General features: G+C 36.2%; 1 protein-coding gene across 1 annotated transcript; it reads left to right on the forward strand.

Moving 5' to 3' along the window:
• The first annotated feature begins 430 nt into the window (after positions 1-430).
• LOC134227868 (antigen 5 like allergen Cul n 1-like) lies at positions 431-19,987 on the forward strand. The gene is made up of 3 exons (XM_062709554.1): positions 431-591; positions 19,020-19,288; positions 19,343-19,987. Exons 1-3 carry the CDS (start codon positions 573-575, stop codon positions 19,850-19,852), a joined length of 798 nt encoding a protein of 265 aa, XP_062565538.1. The 5' UTR covers positions 431-572; the 3' UTR covers positions 19,853-19,987.
• Positions 19,988-21,699: the final 1,712 nt, after the last annotated feature.

Consider the following 21,699-nt stretch of genomic DNA (forward strand, 5'->3'; position numbering starts at 1 on the left):
CACAGCACACGTGCCACCCTCCGTGATTGCTGCGCGGATCTGCCGAACGCGGGCGACGACGAGCACTTTGATTAGTACCCATGACTGACAGCGCGCGGTTGATGATGACGGGCGGTTCTATAGGAAGTGGACGGATGGAGACCGTTCCACCGGGGAAGTATATTATGCGTGTTTTGATTGATTAAAAGAATCAGAGAGTGCACGATGATGCGCACTAATTGGTCACTGATGCTGGGAGGCGTCGAATGAATCACTAAACAGCTTTGCACACACGATTTGGACCCTGGATTACTTACTGGAAGGAAAATAATTACACATTGTTTAATGCAAAGTTTTAAAACGAAAAACGCACTAACCAATTGTGAAAGCTGCTTTAGGGGAGATGCTTTTTACCGGAGCTATATAATGAAGCGAATTCTGATAGGTCAGTAGATATTGTGCGAGATCTCCGAGGAGGAGTAGCGTAGTAAGAGTTCTCGGAACGGGAAGTTTAACAACGTGTGTTGATAAAATCCATTGAAGCTGCTCGTGTTTCGCTTATCTGGGCTTTTCGGACAAAAACGGTTGTGAAGATGTTTGGCGTAGCCAAATGTAAGCAAACAACAACAAAATTGGATATTGAACGTCATATTTTTATTCCATCAAATGTTTCAAGATCTTGTTCCAAATTGTTGCCAAAAACTATTTAAATTAAAGAGATAATTAGCATAATCATTCAAATTTTAGTCAAATGCTCTCATACGTTTTCGACAAAAAAGGAGCCTTTTATATTCTGTGGCATGTGTAGTTCAAAAAAAAAATTCCCATTCTGTTACTGGTATTGTAATGAGATAATATTAATTTTCTGTCGATGAGTAGAGATGAGATGAACAATTGATATGCAGTATCCTTGAGTGAGCATCAGTCTTCGTGTCGGTCTATGAGGTGAACACCCTTCAGTGACGTGTAGTTTACAAATTTGTGTGTCAATAAGTATCCGCATGATTTTCCAAAAGCGTTGATTAATGCATTTGCGTGTTCAGAAGTGCCTGTGAGGCTCAACAAGTATTCCTGCGTGCCCGTGAATATACGTTAGAGTCCGTTGTTGCTGATATTCTTTCGAACGATTCTCTGAGCATCCACGATAAATATAGATATCGCTATTTAACTTTCGTGTAGTGAATTTTAAAAATTCGGAGTAGTCAACCGGTCGATAAAATCGCGATAAGATGCAGCTGGAAAGGTCTCAATAAAACGCATCTGAATTCCAATAGCTTATTCAAATCTGAATAAGAGCGAAATTAGAATCACTTGAGAATCGAAAAATATGCAAGGAATTTATTTATTAAAATAATTTGGATTGAAACAATTTTAATCTGAAGCCAAATGGTTTGCAATCATATTTTGATCTGATTTTGATTTGGATTTAGGCAAATCTGATATGATTCAAATCTGATTTATTTCTATTTGATTAAAATTTGATTCTGGCTCCCAATTATGAATTGATTCTCACTTGATTCAAAACATGTAAAGGTCTTCTCATGTGCAAAAACCGTGGAAGGTGTCGATAGTAACAATCTGGAGGCAGCAGCAGCATATTGGCATGACGCCGAAATCAATATCAGCCAATAGCGATGTAGATCGGAAAAGTAATTTTTTTCCGCCCGCATTTTTTAGGATTTTTTTCCTTCGAAAAAATATTATGAACTATTTTAAACTTTGCCAACACTAATAATCGTATCAAATTGAGTTAACTTCAAACTGTTTAAGTTTAATTATAACACGACTGCGTTACGAATACAAAACGAAAATTTAGACACTACCAATGTGTCAGCTGCTAAGAATTTTGATAGAACTTTTGAGAATTGAGGATCTTGGAATTTCAATTAAGAAACAGAGATTATAATGCTGTGATGTGCATGCAGGGCTTCCATAGCTCAGCAAAATTATACATAGCTACAAAGCCGATCATGGGGTTGAACACAAAAGTAGAGGTAAAGACCAGATCAATTAGAAATGGGGCACTTTCGAATGCGTGTATTTTTTTAATCTTTTCGTTCAGTCGAAAATTTTTCTAAAAATGGAACAAAGCCTGTATTATTTTTCCATATAAACAACTGAATTAACTACTGCATCGTTATTTTAAAGAAATTCTCTCAATTTTATGTTGATGCCGCTTGTCAGTCGGCGCACACCTTCTTCAGTCATGATTTTGGCTTGCTGACTCCACCAATTCTTCATACGGCCAATATCAGTGATAACTGCTCCCTTCATCTTCAGTTTCTGGTTAATAATCACCCAAAATTTAAAAAATGCAATTTTGAAAGGAAGCTGTTGTATTTTCATGACAAATTATTTGATTTTTTACGAGAATTTCACCAAAACTACAACTAAAAATCCTCTATAATTTCCACCGCAAATTATTCGGAAAAGTCTTTGGAATGTCTATAATTTTTTTAAATTTCCTCAGGAAACTGTTTCAAATCTGCAAGAACGTAGAAAACCATTCTTAAATTCCACGGGAAATATTTCGGAATGTCCATTAAAACATAAAATTACCTCGGGAAATAATTCTAAATTTTCACGGAAATTTATTCGGAATATTAACGGGAATAGTTTTGGACTTCTTGAGATTTCAACGGCTGATTATTGAATGGTATACTGCATGGAACTTTCAAGAAAAGCATCGGAATTTTCACGGAGAGTTCTTTGAAATATTACCGGGAAGCTTTAAAGATTATTATCGGGATCTTCTTCGAAAATTTCCACGAAAAACTTATTGGAATGTAGACTTGGCATTCTCGGGATTTCAACTCGAAATTTTTCGAAATTTTTCGAAATTCTAAAAATTCTCTGTTTTTCTACAAATTTGAACCAGCGGTGGAGAATTATGAGTCAGATGGGTGACATATTTTAAGCAGTGGCGCGCCGATGCAAAAGTGTCGGCAACGGTGGTGCACACCTCTAGGAGGATTCAACAGAAATTAAATTAATTGACTTTCAGATTTGGTTTCAGGAGCTATGGACAGAGGATTCAATTTGATTTCGATTTTGATTGTCCAATCACATATGATATTTTGTAAAATTTGGAAAAGTCTACGTAGACTTCAAGAGGGTGAGGGTCTACGTCTACGTGGTTTGTGGGCAGCCCCTTTGTGCAATTTTTATCCTGATGATGATCCATAATTTCGTTTATATGATCCATAATTTTGATAATGTGATCCATAATGCTTGGAAAGAAGGCCAATGAAACTATATCAATTGATACACACATTTTATAAAATCTATGGATCATTTATCAAAATTTATGGATCATATCACCAAAACTATGGATCATTTAAACAAAGTTATGGATCAAATGGCCAGAATTATGGATCATTTTACTGAAACTATGGATGATCATCACGATTCAAATTGCGCAAATTTTAGATTTTATGGATCACAATATACGTTTTTTAGATCATTTTCCAAAGATTCATGGATCACTTGCAATATGTTCATGTGAAAATAGCAAAAATTGTATTGTTTTTCTTGACCATGTTAATGGAACATATTTCCCTATTAATTGCTAAATTTTAGCTTAGTTATGGATCGAAAAATTCTTTATGGAATCTCGTGAACTATTTTATGGATTTATGGTAGCGTTTTATGGAACATTCAGATGGATCGGTCGTTATGGATCGTTTTCCCTTTTCTTTATGGATCCGTCATTATTGTTTATATGCAAAAATAAGTTTTGCCCATTGACAGGTTAGGCCAGGTTAGGACATATCAATTCCTAGAGGTCACTTTCGAGTTCCTGATCGCAACATTATGACATATGATGTGTCCTAAGCAAGGAATGCAATTGTAGCTGAAAAATGCAAAAAACACGCAACAAAAGAGAATAGCGACAACTCTTTGTCCCCATCTGCAGAGGATAAAGACAATGTTGCTCTCCATTTTATTTGAAACAAACCTAGAGAGGAAATTGTTGAGAACTTTTCAAACTGCGAACTTGTATATTTCAAAGTAAAATACAAATCATGTCAACAGATGGTTAAGTTTATGTCTAAACATTGATAACTGATACTTTATTTAACCAAAAACGTCATCGAAGACCGATGACTTTTCAAAATGCTGGGGATCATTGTCCTATTCTGTTCCAGTTTTGGACAAACGCTTATTTGAAGGTTGAGTTTGTTCCAACATTTACAAAAGAGGACAATGTTGTTGCCATTGGCAATGTTGATATTTTACATTCCTTGGTCCTAAGTCATATTTGGAATTTTATTCCAATTTGGCCATTTGTTTTCTGAGGGAAAATTATACAATACTTTGTACATCAAAGGAGTAGAAACAATCATTCATATCAATTAATGTGTTTATTTGATACAGAATATCCTCAATTATAGCACTGTTTGTAACACTAATTGTATTTTATATATAATGGCTACTTAGCATGTAATTAGTGAAACGAATATTTTATTTGCTTTAATAAAAAAATAAGAAAATTCCCATAAAGAAATATAAAAAAGCAATCAAACTGTGCGTTTTTTCCATCCCCTTCTTTAAAAGCGTTTAAAGTTCATGTATTTTTTCATGTAGGGTAAATCACTACAGTAATCGTTCGCTAATTGGGGCACGACCTCACCCCAACTAGCGAATGCCGTTCGCTAATTGAGGCGTTTTGACAAGCGTCAATGTTGTTTACTTTTTGCATTGAACAAAGGAAAATTGAACGCGCCAGAAAATATAGATCCCGCGGAACAGGGAAACAAAACGTCATCGCGTTTTCGACATCACATTCTGACGTTTAGCTGCTTTTTAATTGGGTTTCGCCCCAATTAGCGAACCCCCAACTAAAAAGCACCCCAACTAGAAAAAAAGCCAATTAGCGAACGTTCACTGTACTTGGGCCTATGGACCCGATTCCCGGCTCACTGTACATAAAACTTATGATTTATACTGCTTGGAAGCCGTAGGTAAATAATGCTGAACTCACGCACTTCAATCTTTTCTATTCATGCGTATCACTAGAACTTAAATAAACATATTAGAATACATTTAAAAACGTATCCTGAAACCGAGCAAAAGATCACCTCGGTCCAAAAGCTTCTAGCCGTACCGTGCCAGGAGCCTTATTTTACTATTAAAATAATCCTTCATCGTTAATAGGAAAACTATCTAATACGTTGACGCTGTCATATATTATTCATAATTATGTTGAATTCAAAAAGTGAAATAAATATTTTTTTAAGTTTTTGGAAGAAATTTTGATGAGTGAATATATCTCGCTTTACTTTTCAAAGTAACATTTTTTTCAAGAATTAATTTGAATGGCGCAATCAACAGAACAACATCAAAGCAATTGATTGCAGTATTCAAATTAATTCATGAAAAAAATGTTTCTTAGGTCCTTTTGAAAAGTTAAGCAAGATATCTTCTCAAACAAATGAAAATTATTATTAATAATACTACACGGAGAAATACGAATACCCAAAAGTGGGTGTTTTTTCACCCACCTTCGAGATAAGTGGACTAACCCATAAGATGGGTAAAGTGGCTTTACCCATAAATGGGAAAAAGGCTTATACGTCAAAATAGATGTATATTTTTCACACATCTTCTCCCAGCGAAAAATTCCTTGAAATGGGTGAAAAATACCCATCTACAGTAAAATAATTTCGGCGCTGATTTCAAACATTAATTTAAACTATTAAATAATATTTATTTATTACATCTCTTTTAATGTTAAACATTACAGAAGCTTATGATTAATTATTCAACTAACAATCACTTCAAATGAACTAAAACAGATATTTATACATGGAGGTCCTTCGGTGCTCCAGCCGAGGTTCCAACTGCATGCAGGCTGCTTTAATCCTGAATCGTTTAGGTCTCCTAAAGGTCTCCTTAGGTTTCTCAACGATCCATAACGAAGTGATCTGCAAAATACAAAAAAAAAATGAATTTAGGTCAGAGCCATTTTGAAATGGATTCTTTACACTAATTCTATATTCTAATAACTTTCTCTACTGTGAAAACATTAAAATTTTACTTACCTTCGCTGTTTAGATAAGAGAATTCGTCCTTTGGAAAAAAATGTAATAAAATACTAATAATCAGCAGATGGGCAGATGAGCAAACCCGTAACCATGGTGGTTTTATTCAACCCATCGTCAACGCCACAACCACCGTCATCGGTTTAGTCCCTGAACGATGGACATTTGAGTGGGTACTTGAAGCAACTGATGGAAGATGTGCACATTTTTTCTCAAACGTGTACCGCCGTGAATCGCATATCTGTCCCATCTTTGCTGAGTTTCCTATTCATATGGGACAAATATGCGATTCACGGCAGTGTACTAGTGATAACGGCGATAAATGATACCGATGAGAAACTTTACGGATATTGCTACAGTTGCGATTCGCTAATTGGGCTATTTTCTCTCATATTCAACCAGGGGTGGCATTGCGTATCTCGATTCCAACATGTTTGGCATTACGGCTTTCGATTCACTCTCGAAAACGACTTAACGTTCGAGTATGCACGAGGAGGTACAAGAATAACGAGATATTTTGGCATTATGGATACTCGATAGCACACTGAAAAACGACTCAAGTCGAACGAAAAATGCTCGCCACCTTAACAGCTTTCGAATGTTTTTCGAGAGTCATTTTTTGCTTAAACTTTTTGATTATAGGAAAACTGCTCCTGAAGGGCTTCGATATTTATCCCATAAGAAACAAAGCAATGGAAAGAAACTTTGTATGTTTATAATTTTTTTGCAATTCCTGATCATAGTAACTGGTTTACAGTTGGTGTTTGAGTGATAAAACGGTAAGCATATGCGGTATTTCGAAAAATTTCGTTTCAGGTGGTTCGAAACGAAATTCCGCGGAATTTCGCGGAATTTGAGCATGGCGAAATCTGAATTATTGATTTCGTTTCGTTTCGTAAAATTACAAAAATTTCGCTTGCAAAAACTAGCTTATAACGAAATTTAACGGAATTCCGCGGAATTTCGAAACAAATTTAGACTTAAAGCATACTGTCTCGTAAGGTCGTGTGTTATCAAAAATTTTGGCTGCGCCGCTGAACAAAATCATAAAGCTGTTTTCTAAATGTTGTTATAATGTTATCATGTTATACAAACTTTTCTATTAACGCCTGCTAATTAATCCCATTCTGAATCGACAAATACATATTTAGTTTTCTTCTTTAAAACGTCTTCGGTGTTTCATTAGAAATGTCCACCAGAGAACGAAAAATATCTTCAACTATTCTATCCCATTTTTTTATCCTAAAGACCACTTTATATTTGAGATATCAGGCTCAGACTGTAAATATAATCAGATATGAATCAGATCAGTATAACTTTGTCAAAGAGGCAAAGCCATGGCGCGGATTCCTGAGGCTCTTGTAAAGTATTTTTTTATTAAAGGCCAGCTTCTTCACCCGTCCCGTTTTTTAGACTTTTTTATGCTGTCCCGTCGTAATCTACAAAAACCTCAATTTGTCCCGTTTCTTCATTGATTTTTCCAAAGAGCTCCAAAACATTATTCAAACAAATTCAATATTTTAGACAGGAATCTAAAGACAAATAGGTAAGGGGCCATCCAGAAACCACGTGGTCATATTTTTGAAGATTTTCAACCCCCCCCCTCCCCCCATGTGGTCTATCGTGGTCATTTGACAGACCCCCCCCTCCCCCCCTCTATGACCACGTGGTTTTTTCTCAAGTACAAAAATTAAAAAAAAAGCTTATGTAACTAAAACATATGGTTAAACCGATCAATTTTGAAGATGGACAATTTCAACTGATTCAAAATCAAACTGAACCCAGCATGGAAATTATAAATTTTCATGAATTCGAACATTTTGATGATGTTATCATGTTGTAATGTGTATCGGGTATTAGGATATCTAGAACTCGTACACCTTCGATGCATCAGGAGGATACAAAAAAATGTGGACACGCGAATATGTTATAAAAATTTCGAGAAAAATTTGTAATGGTTTAGAAATTTTCCAAAAAATCCCTATATTATAATTTTTTTTAATTTCTTTATCAGTAATTTTTTAAAAATAATTATAAAGTTTATCACTGAATATCCCTATAGATTTCTAAGAGTATTTGGGACCTTCCGTAGCTCTGGAGGTACTGGAAATTCTTAATATATATTAACCTCAGCGAAGCATCTGAACTGAACTCTTACAACAAAAAATTTATCAGAGAATCACAAAGTTAATATGTAATCTTAGAGATGCAAATAAAACCTCCTACTGTTGTTTCTTTTGAGTAGCATTCCTGTAGAAATTCCAGTTTTGCTTTCAGAATCATCAAATTAGTTTACATTCCAATATTCACAGGTATTAACAGGTTTCAGTATAAATTAAAAAAAAATAATCCATTTTTCAAAATCCTGGGCAACTTTAATGAATCTTCGAAGGAAATTCTTCTAAATTTCCAATGAAATTTTTTTTCGTTTTCCAAAAGAAATTTTTAGACATTTTCAGCAGTTTTTTTTAATTTCCAAAACAAATTATTCGGAATATGCCAAAATATTTCCGATGGAAATTCCTAAGATTTTCCAGTAGAAAATCGAAAAAAGTTCATCTGAAACACCAATAATGAATTTCCCGAGGAAATTTCGATGTTTTTACAAGTGAAAATAACGAAAAAAATGTACTTTTGAAGGAATTCCTTAAAACATTAAATCAAAATTTAAAGATTTTCTGATGTGGAAATTCCTTAAAATTTCTAAATCAATTCCTTTGCATCTTTGCATGGTAAAGATTAAAAGCAATGTTTAGCTGAACCTACAAAGAAATCAAAATGACTTCCCGAAGAAGAATGAATTCGATGAAATTTTGGAAGAATGTATGGTACAAATTAAAAAAACAAGAATCTCGAGAATTCTAAAGATTTATAATGCATAGACTCTTCCGTGGAAATTCTAAATAATGCCTCGGAAAAAAGTATTCCGAAAAATTTTCATTTCAAAATTCCAAATTTGAAAAAAAATCCAAAAACAAAAAATCATCGGAAATATCAAAGTGTTTCCTGTGGCATTGGCTGTTTAATATCTTTCGGAAATTCAGAAGAGTTTTTTTATTGAAAAATTTAGAAGTCTTCTTCTTCTTCTATGGCTCCATATTCCAACTGGAAGTTGGTCTGCTTTTCAACTTAGTATATTCTATTAGCATTTCCTTAGTTATAAATTGAAAGCTTTTATATGCCAGCCATTGCACGATTATATATCTTGTGTAGCTAGTACGATGGATACACTATACCTAGGATGTCGAGAATGTTTCCCACCCGAAAACATCCTAGACAGGAACGAGAATCGAACTCGTCATCTCCGGGTTGGCAACCCTACGCCTTTGCTCGCAAAGCTAACTGGAGACTGAACATTTTGAAGTGCACTCCTTAAAATGTTCGAAAAACTTCTTTTGGAAATAAAGAAGAATTTCTGGTGAAGATTCGAAAGAACTTGTGGTAGAAAATTTCATTAGAATGTATGAAAATTTGAACTTTTTTTTTCACCGAAAAATATATGTATTTCCCACGGGACTGTTTTGAATTTTCAGACAGAATTCACATGGAATTTTTTTCGGAGAGGAGATGTTTTGTTTTTTTTTTCATTAACAATTTAAAGCAAAATTTTTCAGGGAGAATTGTTCAAAAATCATTCTGAATGCCAGCACTTTATCAGGATTATATGAAGTTATGTCAAAGTTTTTACAGGAAATTTCTTTACTGGATTTTTCCTGAATATCCACAAGAAATTCTTTTGAAGTTTTTTTCTTGGATTATTGTAAAAACATGAATATTTTTTCAAATTTGTAGCTGCAGTCCGTTGATGCAAAAGTGTCGGCGGCGTGATGCCAAGAACCATGTGCGGCGGTTGCACGGCGCGGCGAATTTTTTTTATATTTTTCCATTTTTCCTTTCCAAATTTTTGTTGTGGAAATTGAGACTGAATCGCAACCTGTATTTTCGTTTATTTTTTTATGGAAAAAGGATCTAAGGCTAAGATGGTCAAATAGGGCAGATATGTATCGGCATTACGACCGACGCTGCGTTACCGGTTTTTCTCGATGTACACCTGCGTCTTTTTAACGCTGAGTTGAAAAGACGCTACGTGGGCATCGGCCCTAAGATGCGCTTTGCGTTTAATGATTAAATCATCAAATTTTAATGATTTGTATTTTTTACACCGCTATTGTTATTCACCAAAAGTTTTTCGTGTAAAAAAAACCACGTGGTTCGAGAGCAACACCCCCCCTCCCCCCATGTGGCTTATCGTGGTCATTTTCCAAGCCCCCCCCTCCCCCCATATATGACCACGTGGTTTCTGGACGGCCCCTAAGTTAATGACAACAGGTGGCAAAAAGAGATTTTTTCAAAAAGTTTCATATCAATGTTTTTTTTCTGCTAATTCCGAAGGCATTAAAATTTGCCAAATTTCATCAGCGGATTGAATCGGGGCGAATCGGGGCAAATTGAAACACTGCGTTATATTCCGACGTAAGCTATTTTTTCCGTATTAATAACAAAATGTATGTACTCAGTGAGACTCAAGAAGCACGAGGTTGTAAAGGGGACTATAATACTGTCAGGATTCGCATAAGAGTTCCATGTAAGTTTTTGACGATTTTGATTTTCTTTCAGAACTTAGCCTAAAATTGTCTCCTGTTTAAGACAAACTGATAAAATAGTAGGCTTTGTTCTAGAAATTTGAAAACAAATCCTATTTTTGTTGTCTCATCTTGATATTTACTCGCATAAAAATTTTCGGATTTCAGTCCTCACGTACTTTACAGATCAGGCTAGTTTACAAATCAGGTGCTTGTCTGCAAATTTCGCCACGATTTGTTTTACTTTCGACGACGAAATTGCGCCTTTTTGAATGCACATGAGAACAAAATAAATGGACAAGATTTCCGAGGTGTAAGGCTACATGTAGTATCATTTGAATCTATTTCGATCAAAAAGGACCGTTAATTGATTGGATTTGTCATTCATTCGTATGCGCCAACCATATTGATGGAAATAATTAAAATTACATTTTATTCATGTGCTTTGCTTGTTATTCTTATCTGCAGATTTTTCCTGACTTATATTCATGAAAAAGGGTTTTAGCACGAGAAATTAATAATCCCACTCTGTTCGCATTACTCTGACTATTTTTTTTTATTTTCAATTGGCGATTCCCGTCAAAAATTGCTTTCGTTTCAATGTCTCAATCGATTCTTTGGCTGTTTTAAGCCTAATTTTCCCAAAGAACTCATATTTTTAAGCCTGAAAGCCTGAAAAACTATTTAAAAAAATTTTTTTTTTAATCACAAGCAAAAAAAGTGCTGCACGTGTGAACCGCCCTGAAAAATACACTCGATTTTCGTTCAAAATCGAGCAAATGTTAGGCTAATATTTAAAAATAGCACTTTTTTATTTCTGTTTTAAATTTAAAAAATACTTAAAGGCGTCAATAATATAGGTTCATAGAACCGATGGAGCGAATAAAAAAAAATGACGGGAAAATTCAACTGTTCAGAATTGGAAAAGTTTTTGATATTGGTCAGTGATAAAATCCTTAATGTATGTGTTAATGTAGAGTAGATCAAAATAAAATTTCAAAATTCCATATTTGTTTTAAAATATTTAAAAATGCGTATTTTTTTGTTTCTTCGTGTTTTTGTTCTCGCCCCTTTGAACAGTGAAATATTTGTAGTTCAGCATTTTACCCCAACTAACCTAATACAATAGAAAGTTATGGTGGTGAGTAGTTCACTATAAAAATTTTATCCAACTTCTAACACGAAAAATTAAAATTGAGCCCATAAATTTTGAATTTCCACTGCTCTTGAATATTGTCACAAGTTTTTTGACTCCCGTTGTGCAAACGCGTTTGTCCAATTTTTTCACCGAAATGATCTGGTCAGCCTACCTAATCCTAAATTGACTGTAAGGGCATGACCGGCTCATACTGTCCATAGCTGTTGTTTCTTGCACTCAATTGAAGTCGGTTGAGGATAAAAATTTGACAACCATTTTTGCATGCCTCATATGCACAAACACATACAAGGACAAACAGACAATAGCTTGGTTCGTCGAGTTGGTTGTACATAAGTCTCCGGTCTCCGAGCCTCCTTGAAAAAGGTTGAATTGTGAAGGAAATTATATCCTTTTTTTACATGCTTTTGTATGAAAAAGGAAAAAATATTTTTTCATACCTGGCAAACTGTAGTCGTTCAAATTTTGCGATCGCATTTCTGAAACACAATCTGAAAGACATATTTTCGTGCATTTTGGAAAGGTGCAGAGGATTCGTCTAGTGAGCAAATGTATGTTAATAACATTTCTCTATCTGCGTATACTTTCTTCGTATATTTTGGTTTTGATTTAGCTCAATGCCATAAAACCACGCCGATAAATGAATATGAAGTATGCTTCAGCATAATCACATTAGTCTTAAATAAAATAAGGTTTTAAATAGAATTTGAATTAGAATACAAAATGAATCCCATAATTCATAATTTTTTATATACATACTTACTGATATAAAACTGAACTGATATAAAATTGATCAAATTCGGGAGAACCCACTCCACGATGAATTCCTTTGAAAGTGGCGCAAATGCTGAGGTATTGCCTTATCGTCAATGGTAAACGGGAAAACGGCGATTTATCACAGACTGCTTCTTCTGTGACTATAATTCTATTGGTCGCAAAGCAGTTATTTGACCTTTAGAAAATGAATTCAGAATTGCGTACATAATGTACATAATGTAATAAAAATTCCGCGGAAAAAAAATCAAAATTTCGTTTCGTTTCGAAAAATTTCGAATTAAATGGACGTTGATTTCGTATCGTTTCGAAGTCTCGAAAGTAAATATATATTTCGTTTCGTCTCGTTTCGAATCAACACAAACATTTTAAATTTCGTTTCGTTTCGTTTCGTTAGGAAAAAATGTCTTATCGCATACCCTTATAAAACGGCCTACTTTTCATTACAAATACAATGGGTGCTTTAATGAACATTATGCAACTCAAATGGGTTGCATAATATCCATTATAGAACTCATTTCGGTGCTATAATGAAAAACCAGCATTAGAACAATAGTTATATGACCAGATTTAGTTCAATTAACTTGGGTGAGTGTTCAAACAGTGTATTCTCTGTGTCACGTAATTAATTAAATACACTGGATTTTGTTTTTACGCGATTTACATTTTCTCAATTTTCCACTCATCCTAAATGTTTAACGTATATTAATTATCATGTGATTTTTCTTTGATTTATTCTGGATTTTTTGAAACATGTTGCGAAGAGTTTGGTGGCGAATTGAAGTCACACGATCAAAAATACGAGCGAAAAAAAATCGTGTAAAAACAAAATCCTGTGTAATTTAATGGACATGACATCAAATTTTCTAAAAGCAGGTTTATCTATCGCTCTATGGTCTGTCGAACATACAATGTGGCACGATAACATGGAATATGTTTGTTTTATGCAGCAGCATGACAGTTTGGAAAGATTGATCATGTGAAGTAAATACAATTGTACCATTTTGGTACAGATTTATCACATTAAAGCCCTGTTTTCGTCATTGCAAAAAATAGCGTGTGCAACTCGTTGCAAAACTCGATTTTTTCAGCACTCGTAGTATTTATCCAACTTGGCAAGCCTCGTTTGATAAACGTACAACTCGTGCTGAAAAAATCATCTTTTTGCAACTAGTTGCACAAACTACTATTGTGATTTTTTTCAACAGTGAGCATGTTGACAGAAAGAAATGTATATATGTTCAGTGCGATGGAGATCGGATCAGTTCCCCTATGTGTTATTATTTCTGTACGTGAAAAGAGGGGACAGCAGGGACTATGTTTTTAGAAATACGAATACCCAAAAGTGGGTGTTTTTTCACCCACCTTCGAGATAAGTGGACTAACCCATAAGATGGGTAAAGTGGCTTTACCCATAAATGGGAAAAAGGCTTATACGTCAAAATAGATGTATATTTTTCACACATCTTCTCGCAGCGAAAAATTCCTTGAAATGGGTGAAAAATACCCATCTACAGTAAAATAATTTCGGCGCTGATTTCAAAGATTAATTAAATTTTTAACAGTATTAAACGTATTAAATAATATTTATTTATTACATCTCATCTCTCTATAAACATTACACAAGCTTATGATTAATTATTCTACTAACAATCACTTCAAATGAACTAAAACAGATATTTATACATGGAGGTCCTTCGGTGCTCCAGCCGAGGTTCCAACTGCATCCAGGCTGCTGTAATCCTGAATCGTTTAGGTCTCCTAAAGGTCTCCTTAGGTTTCTCAACGATCCATAACGAAGTGATCTGCAAAATACAAAAAAATGAATTTAGGTCGGAGCCATTTTGAAATGGATTCTTTACACTAATTCTATATTCTAATAACTTTCTCTACTGTGAAAACATTAAAATTTTACTTACCTTCGCTGTTTAGATAAGAGAATTCGTCCTTTGAAAAAATGTAATAAAATACTAATAATCAGCAGATGGGCAGAACCTCGGGCAGAACAAACTAAAGATGCAATTCTGAACAAAAAACTGCCAACTATTTTTTCACTCAGAAACGGTTGAAAAACACCCACTTCGTGGAACTGTTAGAAGATGGGCACTTTCCACCCATTTGGCAAATTTTGAAAACACCCACCTTTTGACAGCTTCATATATATTCCAAAGGTGGGTGATTTTAAAACATTTAATGGGTATTCCCAAATCTCCGTGTATCTGGCATCTGGTTGTCGTGGCACGTGCTTATTTTTGTTTACATCTCATTTCCTTTTTTTTTGTTAAATATCTTGGCTGTGCATATGCACAGCACATGTTTCGAAATGGACAAATTGATATGAAATTTGCGAAAAAGAATCCACGTGTCTTGGAGGTTGTGTGACCTTTTTTTAAACATGTTGGCATTCCAAGTAGTTCTTGTTGTTGTCGTGATTCCCAGGTAGTCTATGAACTCCTTACTGTCAAGGTCTTCGGATCAATCTCCGCAATGGAGATAGTTTTTGAAGAATAAACAAGTTGCGTAACCCTTTCTTGGTACAGTAATATCCCGATTTTATCACCGCTTGATGATTTTTGGGATGATAAAATAGATAATATGACAAAATCGTTTTTATTTTCAATTTTTTAATTTGTTTCGCAAATATGAATCAATTAATGCCTCGAAAAGGCAACATACTTGAATGGAACCCGTAATTTCTTGTCGAAGAGACTTACAAACTTCTTGACAGGCACCCAGAAACGATTGATAATGAGCACTGAGGAAAATGGAGGTATGATTTCCAATCAAACGCCTTATGAAAATTTGCCACAAGGAATCGGTATGAATTTTAATATGTTGCCTTATGAATGATGATTTTCATTTAAAAAAAAGTAAAGTGCGGCAGACTGGGTTCAAACCATGGACGTCGAGGTCGGGAGGCCGGTATGTAGACCACACGCCCATCGACGCTTGAATACTCGAGAAGGTAACTGCGTATAAGAAGCACTGTTGTTGGAATAATCGGTCGAAGATTCATAAGGCGCCAGTTATGAATTTCGATAGTCCAGTTCGCTGACTGAGCTACAGGCGGTTTGCGGCATTATTTTAAAAAAAAATTAAAACGACTAAAATTCTCAAAAAATATTGGGGTGATAAAATTTGATCGAAAACGTGATAAAATCGGGGGTAGACAAAATCAGGGGTTGACAAAATCGAGGAGTGACAAAATCGGGTTAATACTGTATATGTTCGCATTTCATGTAGTGCTTTTTATTGTCATGGGTTCGAAATAGTCTACGAACTCCGTAAAGTCAAGGTCTGTAGATCAACATCCATAGAGGAGGCAGTTGTTGAGGAATAGGCAAGTTGTGTGACCGCTTCTTGTTATATGATTGCATGAATAGTTCTTATTGTTATCATTGGTTCCATGTAGCCAACGAACTTCATAGAGTCTAGACCTGCTGATGAACCTCCGTGATGGAGCCAATAATTGAAAAAAAAAATAACAAGTTGTGCATCCTCATCTGAGTGAATGTATGCATTCCAAGTAGTTTTTGTCTCTGCCATGGTACTAAATAGGTAGTCTTTGAACTTCATACATTAATGATCTGCAGATCGACCCCTGAGGCTATTGGTATATGTTTGCATTTCAAGTAGTTCAAGTTGTTGTTATTAGCTCTAGGCGGTTAATGAAGAATAAACAAGATGTGAAACCTCATCTTGATATATTTGCATTCCTAGTAGCTCTTGTTGTCATGGGTTCCAGGTAGTATACAATTTTCATTCATATTCCTAATACGAAGCTGTTTATTCTTTGGAAATGCGAAATGTGAATAAATTGGAACAAGACAACTTCACACTGAGAACGTTAGGGAGAATAACGGGCTAATATCGCAAAGACCTCTTACTATATTTAAATTAGATTAAAGACCATTTAGTTTTTCGTGTAAGCCTAGAAGTCTTACTCCATAAATCTCTAGGATGGCCATTAGCATATGCCATGAACGCATTTTATTCATGGACCACAACGGACAAATACTAAATTTAAAATGGCTGATATATCTCTGATTAAGCATGTTTATCCTAATGCCTTACTTCAGGATGACCATCAACATTTGGAAAGGGCAAACTCTATTCTATGTACCATAAAGGGCATGTATAACTTTTCAATTACCATTTACCACTTTTGAAACAAGCCAAAAGATCTCTGGTTACGCGTGTAGATCTTAAGGCCTTACTCCGGGGTTTTCTTGAATGACCATGAACTTATGCAATGAAGCCGTTCTATTCTATGTATCACAAAACCAGGTCCAAGCTCCAGGAAGTTCTCGAAAAACTTTAAATACTTGAAAACGATGATGAACGTCTTACTGTGCGTCATCAGGGATCTGCACCACTTATGACTTCTTGCTTTCTTGGCGTACCAAGAACATCTTAAGGCCTCAGCACTCAAACAATTGGACGATCATGATAACGAAAACATTTTGGACGACCCTAATAGCGAAATTGGTAAAAGACACATCTTAAGACTAAAAGTAAATATCAAACTTTGCTTACCCAAGAGCTGGCAAACTTTTTACGCTCCTCTTTTTATGTTCTGATTCCATTAACGCTCCCCCCTTTTGGGCGCAAAAAGAGGTTTTGCAGTACCCTGATTTCTTTATTGGCAATTTCCTAATTGTTTATGGAAAATTTCTATTTTTTATGGAAATTTTATTTTGCTGCCTTATTCAAACCTTCATTTTCTATGCTCAGTAGACCCTTTAAACTGTTCTTGTCTTCCTTTTTCTTCTGTTTACTTGGATCTGTTACAGCACATCCATTCCATTCAGGTTTCCTAGATTCTCCAGATAATGTATATTCATCATGGAATGCAGGACGTTTTCCGTGACGCCTGACAATGTGGGACTGTCTCGCATAATCCGGGACGTCTGGTCACTTCACCCTAAGGAAAACAAAATGCAACATTTAACGTTCAAACAACAAACGAAATCTTACCTAAAAGCTAGTTCAGCTAAAAAGTTCAGAGCTTTTTAGTGAAATGTCTTCAACTTGTCATAAGACGAGTTTGTACCATCCCATTTAATTCCGCAACTTGATTGTACCTTGACGGATACGTATTTCGACCACAACAGTAAGGTCTCGTACTTGACTCGACTAAGTCGAAGCCAACAAGATGTTACTTTCATGCCCAACATTCATGGAAGTCGAGAGAAGTTCCAATCCGAAACTTTCCTAGACCGAACCGGGTATCGAACCCAGGTGGCTGGGTCAGCATGGTCTTGCTTTATAGCCGCGCATTTTACCGCTTATTAGACCTTATTTCCATTGAACTCTGAACTTAAATTCTGATTATACTCTGAAATCATGTCAAATCAAATTAGAATTATCCGCGTCCCATAACAGTTTTTGGCTTTTTCAACAGGAAGGTAAGATAACAGTAATTTAAACCATGCATCGGTACTAAGGTTCAAGCACATTCTTGCAACAAGCTCTGAAGTCCAAATTCGTTTTTGTTCAAACATATTGCTATCGCATTTAAAGATTTCATCTCAGATCAGTAAAGTTTTTCAAAAGACCTTTAGGATTTCTGTTTGAGACTTGGAAATCCTAAACTGTTTCTTAATGACACACTGTGTAAAATGCACAAAATAAAATATTTGACTGAGATGTATTAATAACTACAAAATATTATTAATATTCAATTAGATTTATATAGGGTATCTGTTCCATTATTAATAGCATGCTCCTACATCAATAACAAAAACAGGCAATTAAGACTCCATTTGTGTCGTGTTTTGTTTTTATCCGGCAAGCTCACTGCTGTAAAAAATCACAAAAATGAGAAATAAAATAATTTGCGCACCGATTCTTTGTTTTAGAATGGTATTGATTTGGGCACATTTTATGAATTCAAGGAGCAGATCCCCTATTCTGAATCCTTGTTCAAAAATACGTATTCGGACAAAAAAATGCAAGGGAAAACCGTCGTTCGAGAATAAATGTGAAAACTTTTCAGTTTTTTACAAAACTACATATCTATACGCGCTTTGAAGAGCAATTATTAAACAATTCAATCATTTCGTTTAAGGTACTGAAACTAGCGCTGAAAATCCCTTATTAATCGAACTCAAAGAACAAACTGTTAGGCAGAGTTATAGAAAAACCTTTTCACTAGAATTCCATCATATAACACATTTTGAAAGTTTTCCTCTGAAATGAGTTATTGACAATGTACTAAAAGATTGATCCCAGGTTTCTAAAGGATCCTAAACATTCTTGCCCCGATTCGTCTTTAAAATGTTTATGTGTGAAATGAGTGACCCGATTGTTTTTCGATCAAGATACAACTTCGTATTATGTGGGAAGCAAACATGTTTTCCAAAACCGATAGTACTTTGTTTCACTACTATATCATGAAATATGAGATACCTATCCATACGATTGACAATATTGATTTGATGAACATACATTCTCATTCTTGTACTCATTACTCTTCTGCAGTTTGGATTTGGCCATTGCTGGTTGGGACCATACTGCAGTACGCCTACGCCGCGGACTACTGTGACCCCAGCATCTGTTTCGGTGGGGAAGCCAATATCGGATGCAACAACGACCGCAAGCTAAGCAAGACCTGTCCGAAGGATGCCAAAATCATCGAAATGACCGACGAACTGAAGAAGCTAATTCTCGACACACACAACAACTACCGCAGCACATTGGCCACCGGTGGAGTAAAATGGTTGCCCAAGGCTTCCGCCATGCCTACATTGGTGAGTATTCATATGTACCAGTAGAAAGTCAACTAAAACCCATTCTTCACGCAGACCTGGGACGACGACCTAGCGGACACGGCACAGATGAATGCGAACCGTTGCAATCGAGGCCATGACAAGTGCCACAATACCCAGGACTATTTGAACTCTGGCCAGAATCTGAACTACATCGCCACCAGTGCCGATACGATCGACGTTAAGGATCAGGTCCCGAAACTGATCAGCAGCTGGTGGGACGAACGCCACGACGTCAACAAGAACATGGTCAACACGATGTACAACCCGGGCAAGAGCGTGATGGTGTTCCACTTTGCCGTCATCGCAAGCGACAAGGTCAACAAAGTCGGATGCGGTTTGGCTCAGTGGACCATCGAGAACGGTTGGCTGCAGCTGTACCTGGTCTGCAATTACTCGTTCAACGACTTCATTGGCATTCCAATCTACGTCAAGGGCGAACCTTGCTCCAAGTGTCAGAAGGGTTGCAATGCCAAGTATGCCGGTTTGTGTAACGAGGATGAAGAGGTGCCGCAGTTGATCGACTATCCAGCGCCACAGGCATAAGCGAGGGAAGCATGTCACCAGAACAGCATTGTAGCATTTGAATATTTTGTAGTTGTCAGCAGACCGAACAAACAAAATCACTGACCCGACGCGTGTTATTATTAAGTAGAAAATATAGAGTTTGGTGATAGGGAATCTAACACAGTTTGTTAATGAGAAAATCCTTTTTGGAAATTGTCTTTGGTCATAATCTTTATTAAATTTATTAAAAAACGTATATTTTTTACTGAGCTAGCCTTGAATGTCACTGCAAAGTAAATCAAGGCAGATAAACATAAGCCTTATCAAATTTCGGTGGAAAACTTAGAACTTATGGGTACATACCCAAGTAACATTTTAAGTTTTTTAACGCTCTTAAAGACCATAATTCACTCTTCTAGAATCTTATAAAACCAGCATAAAACCAAAATGTTACTAGGGTATGGCCAACTTAATAGATCTTCATCCTGGGCGGCAGCTCGCTTTATCTTTGACCAGGGTCCAGGTCAGATTCCTGTCGGCTTCCTTTATTTCTTTATTGAGGCTACGCTCCTAAATCTGCCCCTGCTCTGATGTCCTGCCGGATTCCAGCCCAGCTTGCATAATTCGTCTCCGCTCTTTTGCTATGTGTGGCCGACCCATCTCCATTTACGCTCTGGAATTTCTGTTGATATCGGGGCATCGTCGATGGAGCTCATCATTCGAGATTGAGTTGTTAGGCTACCAGGGTATCTGCTGATACACACCAAGTCTCACTTCTTCTTCTTCTTATTGGCATTACATCCCCACACTGGGACAGAGCCGCTTCGCAGCTTAGTGTTCATTAAGCACTTCCACAGTTATTAACTGCGAGGTTTCTAAGCCAAGTTACCATTTTTGCATTCGTATATCATGAGGCTAACACGATGATACGTTTATGCCCTAGGGAAGTCGAGACAATTTCCAATCCGAAAATTGCCTAGACCGGCACCGGGAATCGAACCCAGCCACCCTCAGCATGGTCTTGCTTTGTAGCCGCGCGTCTTACCGCACGGCTAAGGAGGGACCAAGTCTCACTTACATCATAGATTTTACGTTAGAATTGAATACTCGAAAATGTGTGCGTTGACTAATCTGAATCTCATCACATTTTGTTACAACTTACTTATTACAACTCGCAAAAGCAGTTCTAACCTTTTTTGACGACTGCTCCTATGACAATCTTGGTTCCACCACCCGACGCTAATTGGCTGCCAAAATATTGAGAGTTTTAGACCTTTTTCACTGCTTGCACGGCTACCGTAAAGTTGGAGAGGTTGTTCGTGTTGACATTCAACGATTTAGTCTTCAACCATCTAAGACGAGTTAAGTAAGTCCATTTAATTCCACCAATTATTTCGATATCTTTGCAGATACGTATTTCGACCACAACTGTGTGGTCGTCTTCAGTGTCTCGTACTTGACTCGACTTACTCAAGACGGTTGAATACATTTCACTAAAAAGAGCTTAACATATTTTTTCTGATTTAGTCTTGTTGACGTGGAAGGTGAAGCGCCGTAGAGGGGCGTTCGGATTATTAGTTTGCATATCAGACCACCGTTGCGATATTAATTGAAGTCATATATATGCTCCATAGTAATAGGCTTACAGCGCAGCCGATACTTTGGTATACGATCAATCGCACCCACCATGATGTCGTTGATTACGACGAGGAACAGTAGCGGAACTAGAATACATTCTTGCCTCACTACAACGACTACTCGAATTGGATCAGATAAAACTCCGTTATGTAGGACTCGACACGTAAAAGCTTCAAACTGCGCTTCGCTGAGGTCGACGATTTTGTCCGGAATACATTTGCGTATGAGGGCGCCCCACAGATTTCTGT

This window comes from Armigeres subalbatus, chromosome 3, assembly GCF_024139115.2.
Source record: "Armigeres subalbatus isolate Guangzhou_Male chromosome 3, GZ_Asu_2, whole genome shotgun sequence".
NCBI lineage: Eukaryota > Metazoa > Arthropoda > Insecta > Diptera > Culicidae > Armigeres > Armigeres subalbatus.